General features: G+C 52.6%; 1 protein-coding gene across 8 annotated transcripts in view; it reads left to right on the plus strand.

The window, feature by feature from the left end:
* pax7a (paired box 7a) overlaps window positions 1–14,379 on the plus strand; it is a 66,902-nt gene extending 52,523 nt beyond the window's left edge. For 7 of the 8 annotated variants that reach the window (XM_014133075.2, XM_014133077.2, XM_014133078.2 and 4 more), the window contains exons 8-9: window positions 9,426–9,675; window positions 10,874–14,379. In XM_014133075.2, coding sequence (XP_013988550.1) covers window positions 9,426–9,675; window positions 10,874–10,989 — 366 coding nt within the window. In that variant the 3' untranslated portion in view covers window positions 10,990–14,379. 8 annotated transcript variants of the gene reach the window in all.
* Window positions 14,380–15,071: the final 692 nt, after the last annotated feature.

Raw genomic sequence — 15,071 nt, forward strand, 5'->3', positions numbered from 1 at the left:
GACCTGATGTGGTCATTCAAGGATTAAGATGAGCATAGCACATTACATGACCATATATAGTGAAAATAAAGGTTAATAAATAACATTGTGACGTAAGGCATCTCTTTGAAACTGTGGCTTGAATATGTCACTGTAGGGAATTTAGCGAGTATTGTATGTAAGAAAATGATGCACTTTTTTCCATTTTTGAAAATATTGCCTTCCGCTTTCTCAGTCAGTCAACTTCCTCACAGTAAGTCAAGTTATTTTATTCAGGAAGCAAATCCAACAAAGAGCAAAGGCTCGTCAAACATTTAAGTAGACAAAAAAATATAATTTGACTGTTAAGGAAATTAGCAGGGTATAAAAGAATGTATTTTTGTGTTGCAAATGCTCAATTTATTTTTCTGAAAGGATTGACATTGTATCAACTTACAGTTCCCTGTTCACTCTGCCGCAGTGCTGGAGGGCTCAGAAGTTGAGAGAATTAATTAGTTTTTTATTATTATTTATAAAGTAATCTATCTGTATAGAGCGAGGCAGGGGACGCCCTGGAGCAGTGTCCTTTAAACTGGTCCTGGCTCACATTATCTCCTCCAACAGCCCTAGCACAAAGTCAAACAACAAACAAACACTGAGGACGCTGTACGGAGAGACAGAGGGAGAGGGAGGAAGGGCTGTAGTGGAGGACTGTTCTGAAAGGGAGTGAGGGTGTTAAGTGTGTATTGAGTGGTGTTGTTCTGGAGCAGAGCAGGTCTAAAGGCCTGTTGAGGGTGTGTTTTACACCCTGCAGCTGATACTCAGCATCAGCCATATCTCCACCCACATCAGATAATAGGGGGAAGTGGTGAAATGGCATTGATTTTTATTTAGCTGTGTGAAAGCAGTAGGACATTACAGATAGCTAATATGAACCCAGGCTCAATCGAGGAGCTTACCTTTCCCCCCTCCAGCATCAGTTAACCAAAACCTTCAGAACCATTTCAGGAAGGGCATCTCAAGGATACAACGCTCCAGACAATAGTTTCTTTTTTACTAACTTTTTTGCAATCTTGGGGAAAAAATGAAATTCTAACATTGTCCATGAAAAGTGGCCATCTCTGTTGAGGAACTGGTGAAATCTATGAATAGTAATTAGGCTCAATTTAGCACAGCCCCTGGTTGCTGGCCGTTTTATTATTTCATGTTTAAATAAGGAAGCGATGTAATCAAGCTTCAATTAACTGATGACTATATCTGGCACCACCCCCTCCAGCTGTCTCCCTGGACCCCCAACTAGCACTTCCTCACACCCAGTCACATGACCAGCACAGCACAGTACACCACAACACAGCCCAGCACAGCACAGTACAGCACAGCCCAGCACAGCAGGGTATAGGAGGTTTCACACTGAGAAGGAGTCTGTTTTCCAGCTCCAGTCCATATGGGAGAGAGCGTCCCATGTGTCCTGCATGCAGAGAGCCATAAATCTCCCTCTTATGGATACATGTCACATGTTCTGTCTGAATAAGTTGTGGGGCTGGTGGATGGTGGGGGTTTCCATCCTGATAGAATTAACATGAGGAAATCACTAACCAGCCTTTATGTCTCTGATGTGCCTCAAGTGCTTCATATTTCCTCAGAGACAGTTTCTGCAGAATAGGATTAATTTGTGGAATAAGATACATTTTCCCTATCCGGTGTGTGTGTCTGGCTGTATTGCTGAGCAGTAGGGCTCCGTATGTATGCGGTGAAGAGGTTCTACAGTATAAAGGTTGCTTGGATGTCCACTCTGGAGATTGACTGGAGCCCTGTCCTTCTGTAGGATATTTTGCACCACAGCATCGGCTCTGTGAACTGTGTTTAAACCTTTTTGTGTGTGTGTGTGTGTGTGTGTGTGTGTGTGTGTGTGTGTGTGTGTGTGTGTGTGTGTGTGTGTGTGTGTGTGTGTGTGTGTGTGTGTGTGTGTGTGTTTAACCACCTCCATGATGGGCTAATTGGTTTAGCAGCCAAAGCGCCAAAGGCCAGCCCAGCGTAACGAGACACAACGTGAACCTGATGTTGGGGAGGAAGCATGTGTGGGACCATTCTCCCCCATTCACAATCTCCCCGGCCCTTTCTAGTTTTATAAAAGGGACATTATAGTCCAATTCTAACATTTCAGTTTAGGCCAGAAGCTCAGTAGAAACCTCCATCTGCATTGCGGCGATGGTCTGTGCCTCCAGTCTAATGGAGATAATCATATCCATACCACAAGTGTATTATCTGTTAACTCATCATTGTATATTAGATGAGATTACAGAGTATTGAAATAAATGCACTCATGCTGTATAAATAACACTCCTAATACTTACCCTAGCCATAACCCTAACTCATACTAGCAGTAGGCCCTTCAGTGAGGCTAGTGGAGACTATTTCTGTGGGGATCTGATCTAAGAGGATCGTTTACTACTTCCAACTTCATTACTATTCATGAGATGGCTAGGCTAGGGGCTGGGGATTAGGGAGTCCCTCAGTGCTTGTTGTGATGTAGGCCTCAGGCCTCCTCCAGCCCCCAGGCTCTGGAACAAACAGGGTCTGTCTGTCAGTGGCTCTATTATCACCCTAAGACCCTTCTGTCCCCACACTGTCCCCACACTGTCCCCACACTGTCCCTACACTGTCCCCATACTGTCCCCACACTGTCCCAACACTGTCCCCACACTGTCCCCACACTGTCCCCATACTGTCCCCACACTGTCCCCACACTGTCCCCATACTGTCCCCACACTGTCCCCACACTGTCCCCGCACTGTCCCCATACTGTCCCCACACTGTCCCAACACTGTCCCCACACTGTCCCCAAACTGTCCCCATACTGTCCCCACACTGTCCCCAAACTGTCCCCACACTGTCCCCACACTGTCCCTGCATTTAACGCTGAACTCACTGGCACCACTAATAGAACAGTCTTTCTGTTTCTTCCCCTCTCTCACCCCATCTCCCTCTCTCACCCCATCTCCCTCCCTCCCTCACCCCATCTCCCTCCCTCTCTCACCCCATCTCCCTCTCTCACCCCATCTCCCTCCCTCCCTCACCCCATCTCCCTCTCTCACCCCATCTCCCTCTCTCACCCCATCTCCCTCTCTCACCCCATCTCCCTCCCTCCCTCACCCCATCTCTCTCCCTCTCTCACCCCATCTCCCTCCCTCCCTCACCCCATCTCCCTCCCTCTCTCACCCCATCTCCCTCCCTCCCTCACCCCATCTCCCTCCCTCTCTCACCCCATCTCCCTCCTTCACCCCATCTCCCTCTCTCACCCCATCTCCCTCTCTCACCCCATCTCCCTCCCTCCCTCACCCCATCTCCCTCCCTCTCTCACCCCATCTCCCTCCTTCACCCCATCTCCCTCTCTCACCCCATCTCCCTCCCTCACCCCATCTCCCTCACCCCATCTCCCTCTCTCACCCCATCTCCCTCCCTCCCTCACCCCATCTCCCTCCCTCCCTCACCCCATCTCCCTCCCTCACCTCATCTCCCTCCCTCACCCCATCTCCCTCTCTCACCCCATCTCCCTCCTTCACCCCATCTCCCTCTCTCACCCCATCTCCCTCCTTCACCCCATCTCCCTCTCTCACCCCATCTCCCTCCCTCACCCCATCTCCCTCACCCCATCTCCCTCTCTCACCCCATCTCCCTCTCTCACCCCATCTCCCTCACCCCATCTCCCTCTCTCACCCCATCTCCCTCCCTCCCTCACCCCATCTCCCTCCCTCCCTCACCCCATCTCCCTCCCTCACCTCATCTCCCTCTCTCACCCCATCTCTCTCTCTCACCCCATCTCCCTCTCTCACCCCATCTCCCTCCCTCACCCCATCTCCCTCCCTCACTCCATCTCCCTCTCTCACCCCATCTCCCTCACCCCATCTCCCTCTCTCACCCCATCTCCCTCTCTCACCCCATCTCCCTCCCTCACCCCATCTCCCTCCCTCACCCCATCTCCCTCTCTCACCCCATCTCCCTCCCTCCCTCACCCCATCTCCCTCCCTCCCTCACCCCATCTCCCTCCCTCACCTCATCTCCCTCCCTCACCCCATCTCCCTCTCTCACCCCATCTCCCTCTCTCACCCCATCTCCCTCCCTCACCCCATCTCCCTCCCTCACTCCATCTCCCTCTCTCACCCCATCTCCCTCTCTCACCCCATCTCCCTCCCTCACCTCATCTCTCTCCCTCACCCCATCTCCCTCCCTCACCCCATCTCCCTCCCTCACCCCATCTCCCTCCCTCACCTCATCTCCCTCCCTCACCCCATCTCCCTCCCTCACCCCATCTCCCTCACCCCATCGCCCTCCCTCACCCCATCTCCCTCCCTCACCCCATCTCCCTCCCTCACCCCATCTCCCTCTCTCACCCCATCTCCCTCCCTCACCCCATCTCCCTCCCTCACCCCATCTCCCTCTCTCACCCCATCTCCCTCTCTCACCCCATCTCCCTCCCTCACCCCATCTCCCTCCCTCACCTCATCTCCCTCCCTCACCCCATCTCCCTCCCTCACCCCATCTCCCTCCCTCACCCCATCTCCCTCCCTCACCCCATCTCCCTCTCTCACCCCATCTCCCTCCCTCACCCCATCTCCCTCACCCCATCTCCCTCTCTCACCCCATCTCCCTCCCTCCCTCACCCCATCTCCCTCCCTCCCTCACCCCATCTCCCTCTCTCACCCCATCTCTCTCTCTCACCCCATCTCCCTCTCTCACCCCATCTCCCTCCCTCACCTCATCTCTCTCCCTCACCCCATCTCCCTCTCTCACCCCATCTCCCTCTCTCACCCCATCTCCCTCCCTCCCTCACCCCATCTCCCTCCCTCTCTCACCCCATCTCCCTCCTTCACCCCATCTCCCTCTCTCACCCCATCTCCCTCCCTCACCCCATCTCCCTCACCCCATCTCCCTCTCTCACCCCATCTCCCTCCCTCCCTCACCCCATCTCCCTCCCTCCCTCACCCCATCTCCCTCCCTCACCTCATCTCCCTCCCTCACCCCATCTCCCTCTCTCACCCCATCTCCCTCCTTCACCCCATCTCCCTCTCTCACCCCATCTCCCTCCTTCACCCCATCTCCCTCTCTCACCCCATCTCCCTCCCTCACCCCATCTCCCTCACCCCATCTCCCTCTCTCACCCCATCTCCCTCTCTCACCCCATCTCCCTCACCCCATCTCCCTCTCTCACCCCATCTCCCTCCCTCCCTCACCCCATCTCCCTCCCTCCCTCACCCCATCTCCCTCCCTCACCTCATCTCCCTCTCTCACCCCATCTCTCTCTCTCACCCCATCTCCCTCTCTCACCCCATCTCCCTCCCTCACCCCATCTCCCTCCCTCACTCCATCTCCCTCTCTCACCCCATCTCCCTCACCCCATCTCCCTCTCTCACCCCATCTCCCTCTCTCACCCCATCTCCCTCCCTCACCCCATCTCCCTCCCTCACCCCATCTCCCTCTCTCACCCCATCTCCCTCCCTCCCTCACCCCATCTCCCTCCCTCCCTCACCCCATCTCCCTCCCTCACCTCATCTCCCTCCCTCACCCCATCTCCCTCTCTCACCCCATCTCCCTCTCTCACCCCATCTCCCTCCCTCACCCCATCTCCCTCCCTCACTCCATCTCCCTCTCTCACCCCATCTCCCTCTCTCACCCCATCTCCCTCCCTCACCTCATCTCTCTCCCTCACCCCATCTCCCTCCCTCACCCCATCTCCCTCCCTCACCCCATCTCCCTCCCTCACCTCATCTCCCTCCCTCACCCCATCTCCCTCCCTCACCCCATCTCCCTCACCCCATCGCCCTCCCTCACCCCATCTCCCTCCCTCACCCCATCTCCCTCCCTCACCCCATCTCCCTCTCTCACCCCATCTCCCTCCCTCACCCCATCTCCCTCCCTCACCCCATCTCCCTCTCTCACCCCATCTCCCTCTCTCACCCCATCTCCCTCCCTCACCCCATCTCCCTCCCTCACCTCATCTCCCTCCCTCACCCCATCTCCCTCCCTCACCCCATCTCCCTCCCTCACCCCATCTCCCTCCCTCACCCCATCTCCCTCTCTCACCCCATCTCCCTCCCTCACCCCATCTCCCTCACCCCATCTCCCTCTCTCACCCCATCTCCCTCCCTCCCTCACCCCATCTCCCCCTCCCTCACCCCATCTCCCTCTCTCACCCCATCTCTCTCTCTCACCCCATCTCCCTCTCTCACCCCATCTCCCTCCCTCACCCCATCTCCCTCCCTCACCCCATCTCCCTCTCTCACTCCATCTCCCTCTCTCACCCCATCTCCCTCCCTCACCTCATCTCTCTCCCTCACCCCATCTCCCTCTCTCACCCCATCTCCCTCCCTCACCCCATCTCCCTCCCTCACCCCATCTCCCTCCCTCCCTCACCTCATCTCCCTCCCTCACCCCATCTCCCTCCCTCACCCCATCTCCCTCTCTCACCCCATCTCCCTCCCTCACCCCATCTCCCTCCCTCACCCCATCTCCCTCCCTCACCCCATCTCCCTCCTCACCCCATCTCCCTCCCTCCCTCACCTCATCTCCCTCCCTCACCCCATCTCCCTCCCTCACCCCATCTCCCTCCCTCCCTCCCTCACCTCATCGCCCTCCCTCACCCCATCTCCCTCCCTCACCCCATCTCCCTCCCTCACCCCATCTCCCTCTCTCACCCCATCTCCCTCCCTCACACCATCTCCCTCCCTCACACCATCTCCCTCCCTCACCCCATCTCCCTCTCTCACCCCATCTCCCTCTCTCACCCCATCTCCCTACATCCCTACATCTCCCTCCCTCACCCCATCTCCCTCTCTCACCCCATCTCCCTCTCTCACCCCATCTCCCTCTCTCACCCCATCTCCCTCCCTCACCCCATCTCCCTCTCTCACCCCATCTCCCTCCCTCACCCCATCTCCCTCTCTCACTCCATCTCCCTCTCTCACCCCATCTCCCTCCCTCACCTCATCTCTCTCCCTCACCCCATCTCCCTCTCTCACCCCATCTCCCTCCCTCACCCCATCTCCCTCCCTCACCCCATCTCCCTCCCTCCCTCACCTCATCTCCTCCCTCACCCCATCTCCCTCCCTCACCCCATCTCCCTCTCTCACCCCATCTCCTCCCTCACCCCATCTCCCTCCCTCACCCCATCTCCCTCCCTCACCCCATCTCCCTCCCTCACCCCATCTCCCTCCCTCCCTCACCTCATCTCCCTCCCTCACCCCATCTCCCTCCCTCACCCCATCTCCCTCCCTCCCTCCCTCCCTCACCTCATCGCCCTCCCTCACCCCATCTCCCTCCCTCACCCCATCTCCCTCCCTCACCCCATCTCCCTCTCTCACCCCATCTCCCTCTCTCACCCCATCTCCCTACATCCCTACATCTCCCTCCCTCACCCCATCTCCCTCTCTCACCCCATCTCCCTCTCTCACCCCATCTCCCTCCCTCACCCCATCTCCCTCTCTCACCCCATCTCCCTCCCTCACCCCATCTCCCTACATCTACATCCCCATCCCTCACCCCATCTCCCTCTCTCACCCCATCTCCCTCTCTCACCCCATCTCCCTCTCTCACCCCATCTCCCTCCCTCACCCCATCTCCCTCTCTCACCCCATCTCCCTCCCTCACCCCATCTCCCTCCCTCACCCCATCTCCCTCCCTCCCTCACCTCATCTCCCTCCCTCACCCCATCTCCCTCCCTCACCCCATCTCCCTCTCTCACCCCATCTCCCTCCCTCACCCCATCTCCCTCCCTCACCCCATCTCCCTCCCTCACCCCATCTCCCTCCCTCACCCCATCTCCCTCCCTCCCTCACCTCATCTCCCTCCCTCACCCCATCTCCCTCCCTCACCCCATCTCCCTCCCTCCCTCCCTCACCTCATCGCCCTCCCTCACCCCATCTCCCTCCCTCACCCCATCTCCCTCTCTCACCCCATCTCCCTCCCTCACACCATCTCCCTCCCTCACACCATCTCCCTCCCTCACCCCATCTCCCTCTCTCACCCCATCTCCCTCTCTCACCCCATCTCCCTACATCCCTACATCTCCCTCCCTCACCCCATCTCCCTCTCTCACCCCATCTCCCTCTCTCACCCCATCTCCCTCTCTCACCCCATCTCCCTCCCTCACCCCATCTCCCTCTCTCACCCCATCTCCCTCCCTCACCCCATCTCCCTCTCTCACTCCATCTCCCTCTCTCACCCCATCTCCCTCCCTCACCTCATCTCTCTCCCTCACCCCATCTCCCTCTCTCACCCCATCTCCCTCCCTCACCCCATCTCCCTCCCTCACCCCATCTCCCTCCCTCCCTCACCTCATCTCCCTCCCTCACCCCATCTCCCTCCCTCACCCCATCTCCCTCTCTCACCCCATCTCCCTCCCTCACCCCATCTCCCTCCCTCACCCCATCTCCCTCCCTCACCTCATCTCCCTCCCTCACCCCATCTCCCTCCCTCCCTCACCTCATCTCCCTCCCTCACCCCATCTCCCTCCCTCACCCCATCTCCCTCCCTCCCTCCCTCACCTCTTCGCCCTCCCTCACCCCATCTCCCTCCCTCACCCCATCTCCCTCTCTCACCCCATCTCCCTCCCTCACACCATCTCCCTCCCTCACACCATCTCCCTCCCTCACCCCATCTCCCTCTCTCACCCCATCTCCCTCTCTCACCCCATCTCCCTACATCCCTACATCTCCCTCCCTCACCCCATCTCCCTCTCTCACCCCATCTCCCTCTCTCACCCCATCTCCCTCTCTCACCCCATCTCCCTCCCTCACCCCATCTCCCTCTCTCACCCCATCTCCCTCCCTCACCCCATCTCCCTACATCCCTACATCTCCCTCCCTCACCCCATCTCCCTCTCTCACCCCATCTCCTCTCTCTCACCCCATCTCCCTCCCTCACCCCATCTCCCTCTCTCACCCCATCTCCCTCCCTCACCCCATCTCCCTACATCCCTACATCTCCCTCCTCACCCCATCTCCCTCTCTCACCCCATCTCCCTCTCTCACCCCATCTCCCTCCCTCACCCCATCTCCCTCCCTCACCCCATCTCCCTACATCCCTACATCTCCCTCCCTCACCCCATCTCCCTCTCTCACCCCATCTCCCTCCCTCACCCCATCTCCCTACATCCCTACATCTCCCTCCCTCACCCCATCTCCCTCTCTCACCCCATCTCCCTCTCTCACCCCATCTCCCTCTCTCACCCCATCTCCCTCCCTCACCCCATCTCCCTCTCTCACCCCATCTCCCTACATCTACATCCCCATCCCTCGCCACTTTCCTTTTTTTCCCTTTTTTTGTTGGTCCATGTTTCAAAGTTAAAAGACTGTTTTTTAAGATGCCTCTGTACAACTCAATAGTGCAGTCACTCAATCTCATCCATGTGTTATTTAGGACCTCAGCCTTTCTAACTCCCCCTCTGTCTCCCCTCTGCCCTCCCTCCCCAGGTGATGAGCATCCTGAGTAACCCCAACGCGGTGCCCTCCCAGTCCCAGCATGACTTCTCCATCTCCCCCCTCCATGGCAGCCTGGAGTCCTCCAACCCCATCTCAGCCAGCTGCAGCCAGCGCTCTGACTCCATCAAGGGGGTGGACAGCCTGGCTTCCTCCCAGTCCTACTGCCCCCCCACCTACAGCGCCACCAGCTACAGTGTGGACCCCGTCACCGCCGGATACCAGTACAGCCAGTATGGACAGAGTAAGTACTGCATCTGCATTTATGTGTGAATGTGAGAAAGTGAGTGCGTGTGTTTGTATATGAGTGGATGTCTTTTGCCTTTCCCATCTGACCTCCTTCCAAGTCTCCTGCATGTCTTCCATCTCATATTACATGGGACCAGTGGTAGTTAGAGGAAATGGTGCTGCCACCACCACCTCCCAGGTCGGGCTGCCCCTTGACCTTTGACTCCTGGTCTGTCAGAGCAGACACGTGCTCCTGATAAAGGCCTCTGATTCCCATTCGGTGCTACCTAGCTTAGTCACACTATGCTCTACTCTGCTTGGCTGGGAATGAGGAGAGGGCCACTTCAAAGGCACTAACACACCCTGAGGGGCCACACTGTCCTCTTAGCCACCCCTTTCTCTCTCTTTCTATCTAACACACACACACACACACACACAAACACACACACACACACCTCGGGGCAGGAAACAGGCTGATCTATTAGATTAGCATAATTATTGACTGATGCTGTCACAACCCTTCATAAGGGGTAAACTGTAGCACACTTCCCCAGCCAGCCTCCTTTGGTCCCATGTGTATACCTGTGCGTGTTTGTTTAGTGTGTGTGTGTGTGTGTGTGTGTGTGTGTGTGTGTGTGTGTGTGTGTGTGTGTGTGTGTGTGTGTGTGTGTGTGTGTGTGACAGTAGTGTTATCTGCAGCCAGCTTGCAGAGCAGAGAGACTGATGGCCGTGTGGATGTGATCTGATCTGTGGTTAATTAAGACAGTGATTGAGCACAGTGGCTGGCTAATGAATGGAGGAGAGAAGAGAGAGCTGCTGTCTACTGATGAAAATGATCGGGGAAGGGAAGTGTGGAGGGCATGAAATCAGAGATGCCAAGTGTAATGAAGACTGGCATACACAATACACCCTGGGACCATGCTGAGTGACAGCATGGAGACACTATGAGGTGGCACATGCCCGTGCCAAGTCTATGCCAACCTCAAACATGGCATGGGAAAGAGATTGTTTTGTTTTCAAATTATTTCTCATTTTACTCCACTTGGTTCTGTCAGAACTCATTTAGAACAGAGTCAGAAACAGAGAGATGAAATGAAATGAACAACAGTGACCAACAAGGACATAAGGGTTGGCCGTGTGTTGTGTGTGTTTATGTGTGTGTGTGTATCCCTCACATGCAAATGTGTGACTCTTTGTGTGTCTGTTCTCTCCAGCTGCAGTTGACTACCTGGCTAAGAACGTGAGTCTGTCCACCCAGAGGAGGATGAAGCTGGGAGACCACTCTGCTGTCCTGGGACTACTGCAGGTGGAGACGGGACAGGCCTACTGAAACACCCAGCCTCCGCCTGGCTCCACCCAGTCTAAACTCAACACCCCCCTACAGTACATGAACCACCCTACTGCTGCTCCCCACCCTGCAGCCCAACCACTGCACCAGCACACTCTCTCTCCCCCCAGCAGGCAGTCAGGCTGTGTAAACGTTGGCTCTGCCCCTCCCCTGTGCCATCCTCACCCCTGATTGGCTCTGTCCAGACATCCCAGAGACATTGGCTCCAGCCAGCATGGAGAACACGCCCCCTGGCTGCAGTCCAGTCCACACTCAGAGCCATTTCCAAATGTACATTGACCTTGTTGTTTATAGTAGTTCACTAAGCCAATGTCATTCAAATGATAATCCCTCTTGTTTTATATCAATATTGTTTATATTATTATTGCTGTTATGATTATGATTCATGTGATTTTGTTTATTATTCCCTTCATGGCTCTTTTTTGTGTCAGTGTGAAATGCTAGCAGATGACTGAGGGGATACAGTGTAGTGTGGTGCAGAGTGTGTCTGTGTGTGTGTGTGTGTGTGTGTGTGTGTGTGTGTGTGTGTGTGTGTGTGTGTGTGTGTGTGTGTGTGTGTGTGTGTGTGTGTGTGTGTGTGTGTGTGTGTGTGTGTGTGTGTGCGTACGTTCATGCGTGTGGCGGCCCAGTCAGAGAGAAAAGCTCCCACATGAGAAAATACTACAGTTTACTATAGAATAATACAGTACTTACTAACGAATTCTATAGTAAATTGTAGTATACTGTAGAATACTATACTACACACTGTAGTATCCCTCGACCATGTGTAGTACTTACTATAGAATGTTGTAGTATACTGTAGAACACTATTGGAGATACTACAGTATTATCTTAAAAAAAAATTGTAGTATATACTACAGTAATGTCAGGAAAAACACTACAGTCTGCAAAATCACTACACTTTTTTAACTTTAGTAAAAACGATAGTATTTAATTTGCATATGCCCTGCCCATCCACCCCCCCCCCACATCGTAATTTGTGCCACCCATAAGTGAAAACCTACATGCCAAGTATAGAACATATGTTATGTCCCCTACAGGTTATAGAAGAGAGCAGACTCTCTGAACTACTGCTCAGACCCCAGATCTACCTACCTACCTACCTACCTACAAGGAGAAAGCTTCCACTTCTAAACTATACAGTATACTACAGTTCCCAAAAACATAACATTTATTCATATAGTATATACTTTTTTTCTTACTACAGTACTATAGTTATCTGTAATTCCTACAGTATACTTCAGTAAATGTTACAGTAGATGCTACAGTAAAGTCCACAAAAACCCTACAGTGAATACTATAGTATTTTTATCATAGTATACAATACCTGATTGTTTCCCAGACTGCTGTTCCTCTGCCTGTTCCCTGAGCTCTAATCTTAGTAAGCGTTTTGACCTTCTCACTTTCATATACAACTTGACATTCCTAAAGAACTTGGCCACTCTGTGGGAAGTCTGGCTGGGCGGATTCTACTGGGAATTGGCAGCGGTTTGGCGGCCAATGGCTTCCCCCCTCCCAACATCTATCCCATCCTTAGCTGTACTTCATCGGGAGGAGGGCATTGTTTGTAAAAACAGGATTGGGGGAAATTCATGTTTTTTTGTTTAGAAATATGGACCATGCCAATGAGGACTAAACCCCCTATCCCCCAAACCCCATCCACCACAGAACTCTATGTGACTTTAAGAGGGTAAAGGAGATTAAATGACACAAACTTACTGTCAAAGCTAATTCAAAATTACCGTTCTCATTACCAGCCACCTTTTATATTCTCTTAGGGTAATTAAGACATTTTCTAAAGGCACATGCAGCTGTTTACCACTTTGGTTTGGACCAAGTCCGCATTCCTGTGAAACATTCCTCCAGGATGGTTGAATAACTCAGTCACATTCCTTTTCTGCTCATGATGAGATTAAGAGTACACAAGCTGTGCCAGTCACATGCACTTTGGCAAATTAAATAATCCAGTCAATTGTGAAAGGGCACAGGTAACAGCCCTGGCTGGCCCCCTCTCTGGCTTTGACTGGATACGCCCCCCTCCTAGTCCCCTGGACATTCAACTCCTGCTTTGACCGACACACTCACAGAAATGTACTAAAACAAACCATTTTTTTAGAATAGCAAATATGAAACATTTGTGTAGCACTCATAGTTGACTTTTGACACAATCTATTTGGGGCTGAATTCTAACTTGAGGTACGTGTGCATAACTCCCATTGACATCAGTGTGTGATTGTTTTGCAAAAGTTGGAGTGAGTTAAGTATGCATATTTCAAGTCAGGATTTGGTCCTTAGTCGCATATACATGGACATGATACAGTAGACGGGTAGATTGTGAATTGTTTGATTATAAAAAGTATGTTTTATACTAAAACAAGAACAATGTTCAGTGGTAGTTAAGGCAAGAGATCTGCGGAAGTCAGTGTATTTTTGATTTACTGGTTTCCTTCTGTTGTTTTTGGTTGTGTTATATTGTATTGCTTTCTTTCAACAAAATGCAGTGTTTGCGCCCAGCTAAGTAAGGAATTCTGTATATTAAATTAGGAAAAAATTCCAATAAATTTCCTCAATTTAATAATTGTATAAAAGAGGTTGAAACTCAACTGAGTGGATTTAAGTTAGTAGACAGAGAGAGAGAGTCTCGGACCAATGCGTTTTGATGGTGACCAGATGGAGCCTATTATGCCACACCTGTGCAGCCAGGAGCATTGGAAGGTGTATTCCAGCACTTGATCTTATGGACTCATGATCTGAGTGCAGACCTTACCATGGACCATACATATCTATCTGACCTCTGACCTCTCAGTGTGAAACATTGTCGAGGGGCTCAGCAGCACAGCTTTGATGCCATGAAGGATGGTGACCTCTCCTTTCTGGGAAAGAGGTTAGAATAGAACGGTGGACCGACCAGTGTGTTCTCTGGCTATGTGTGTGTACAGCCAGGCTCCAGTGGAGAACGCCTCACTGAAAGTAATGACTCTGAAGCACTGAACCCAGCTGGTCTAAAATATCTGTTTAAAAAATGCCCCATTATTGTGTATATAAAAAAAAAAGGTTTTTTAAAATGCTTTTAGTGTATCAAATCCATTTCTAACACCTGCGTTAATCGACATTTGGATATTTAAATCATTATGACTCTTCCTCTCCCCACCTTCCCTCTGACCCCTAACCTATTTACTTGCTTTATGGCATCTGTGTTTTTCTTTATTCCCTTCCTGTTCCGCATGTGTGGATATTACCATGGTATAATTTATTCTGCTGTATGAAGTATTAGAGTAGTGGGAACTTGTATTGGTATTTACTACCTTCAGCCTGTTGGTGTGTTTACTGTAACACTGGCGTAACTGTTATCAATTAAAGCTCTAAAACAGATCCAGCGCTGTGCTTTGTCCTTTTTGAGGTTTCCTATCAAAATACAATAATACAGTATAAAGCCACATAGAGTCCAAATCAGTCATAGTAGTCATTTGTTATGTAAGAAAAATGTGTATCAGTCATAGTAGTCATTTGTTATGTAAGAAAAATGTGTATCAGTCAAAATAGTCCTTTTTTATGTAAGAAAAATGTGTATCATGAGTATTCAGCCTGATGGGATTCATCTGAACTTTTCACCTCTCTTTTCCCTACAATGCCCACTTGCTCTGTGTAGTGTAGTACACACGTGTGCATAAATGGACACGCGCACATGTGTATTACATTCTATGAGCTTCAGGGAACACGTCTGTTTCCATCACAGTGAGCATTGTCTGAGAGAGAGAGCAAGAGAGAGCTGAGCAGTCCCAGAAAGAGGTACACGCTGGGGGAGCTGCACAGGACTGTTGCAGAGCACAGCTGTAGGAAGTCATTCATTCTGTACATTGTCCAGCAATGATCTCCTCTACAGCTGTCTGTCTGTCTGTCTGTCTGTCTGTCTGTCTGTCTGTCTGTCTGTCTGTCTGTCTGTCTGTCTGTCTGTCTGTCTGTCTGTCTGTCTGTCTGTCTGTCTGTCTGTCTGTCTGTCTGTCTGTCTGTCTGTCTGTCTGTCTGTCTGTCTGTCTGTCTGTCTGTCTGTCTGTCTGGGTCTG

The sequence above is a fragment of the Salmo salar genome, chromosome ssa12 (assembly GCF_905237065.1).
Source record: "Salmo salar chromosome ssa12, Ssal_v3.1, whole genome shotgun sequence".
Taxonomy (NCBI): Eukaryota; Metazoa; Chordata; class Actinopteri; order Salmoniformes; family Salmonidae; genus Salmo; species Salmo salar.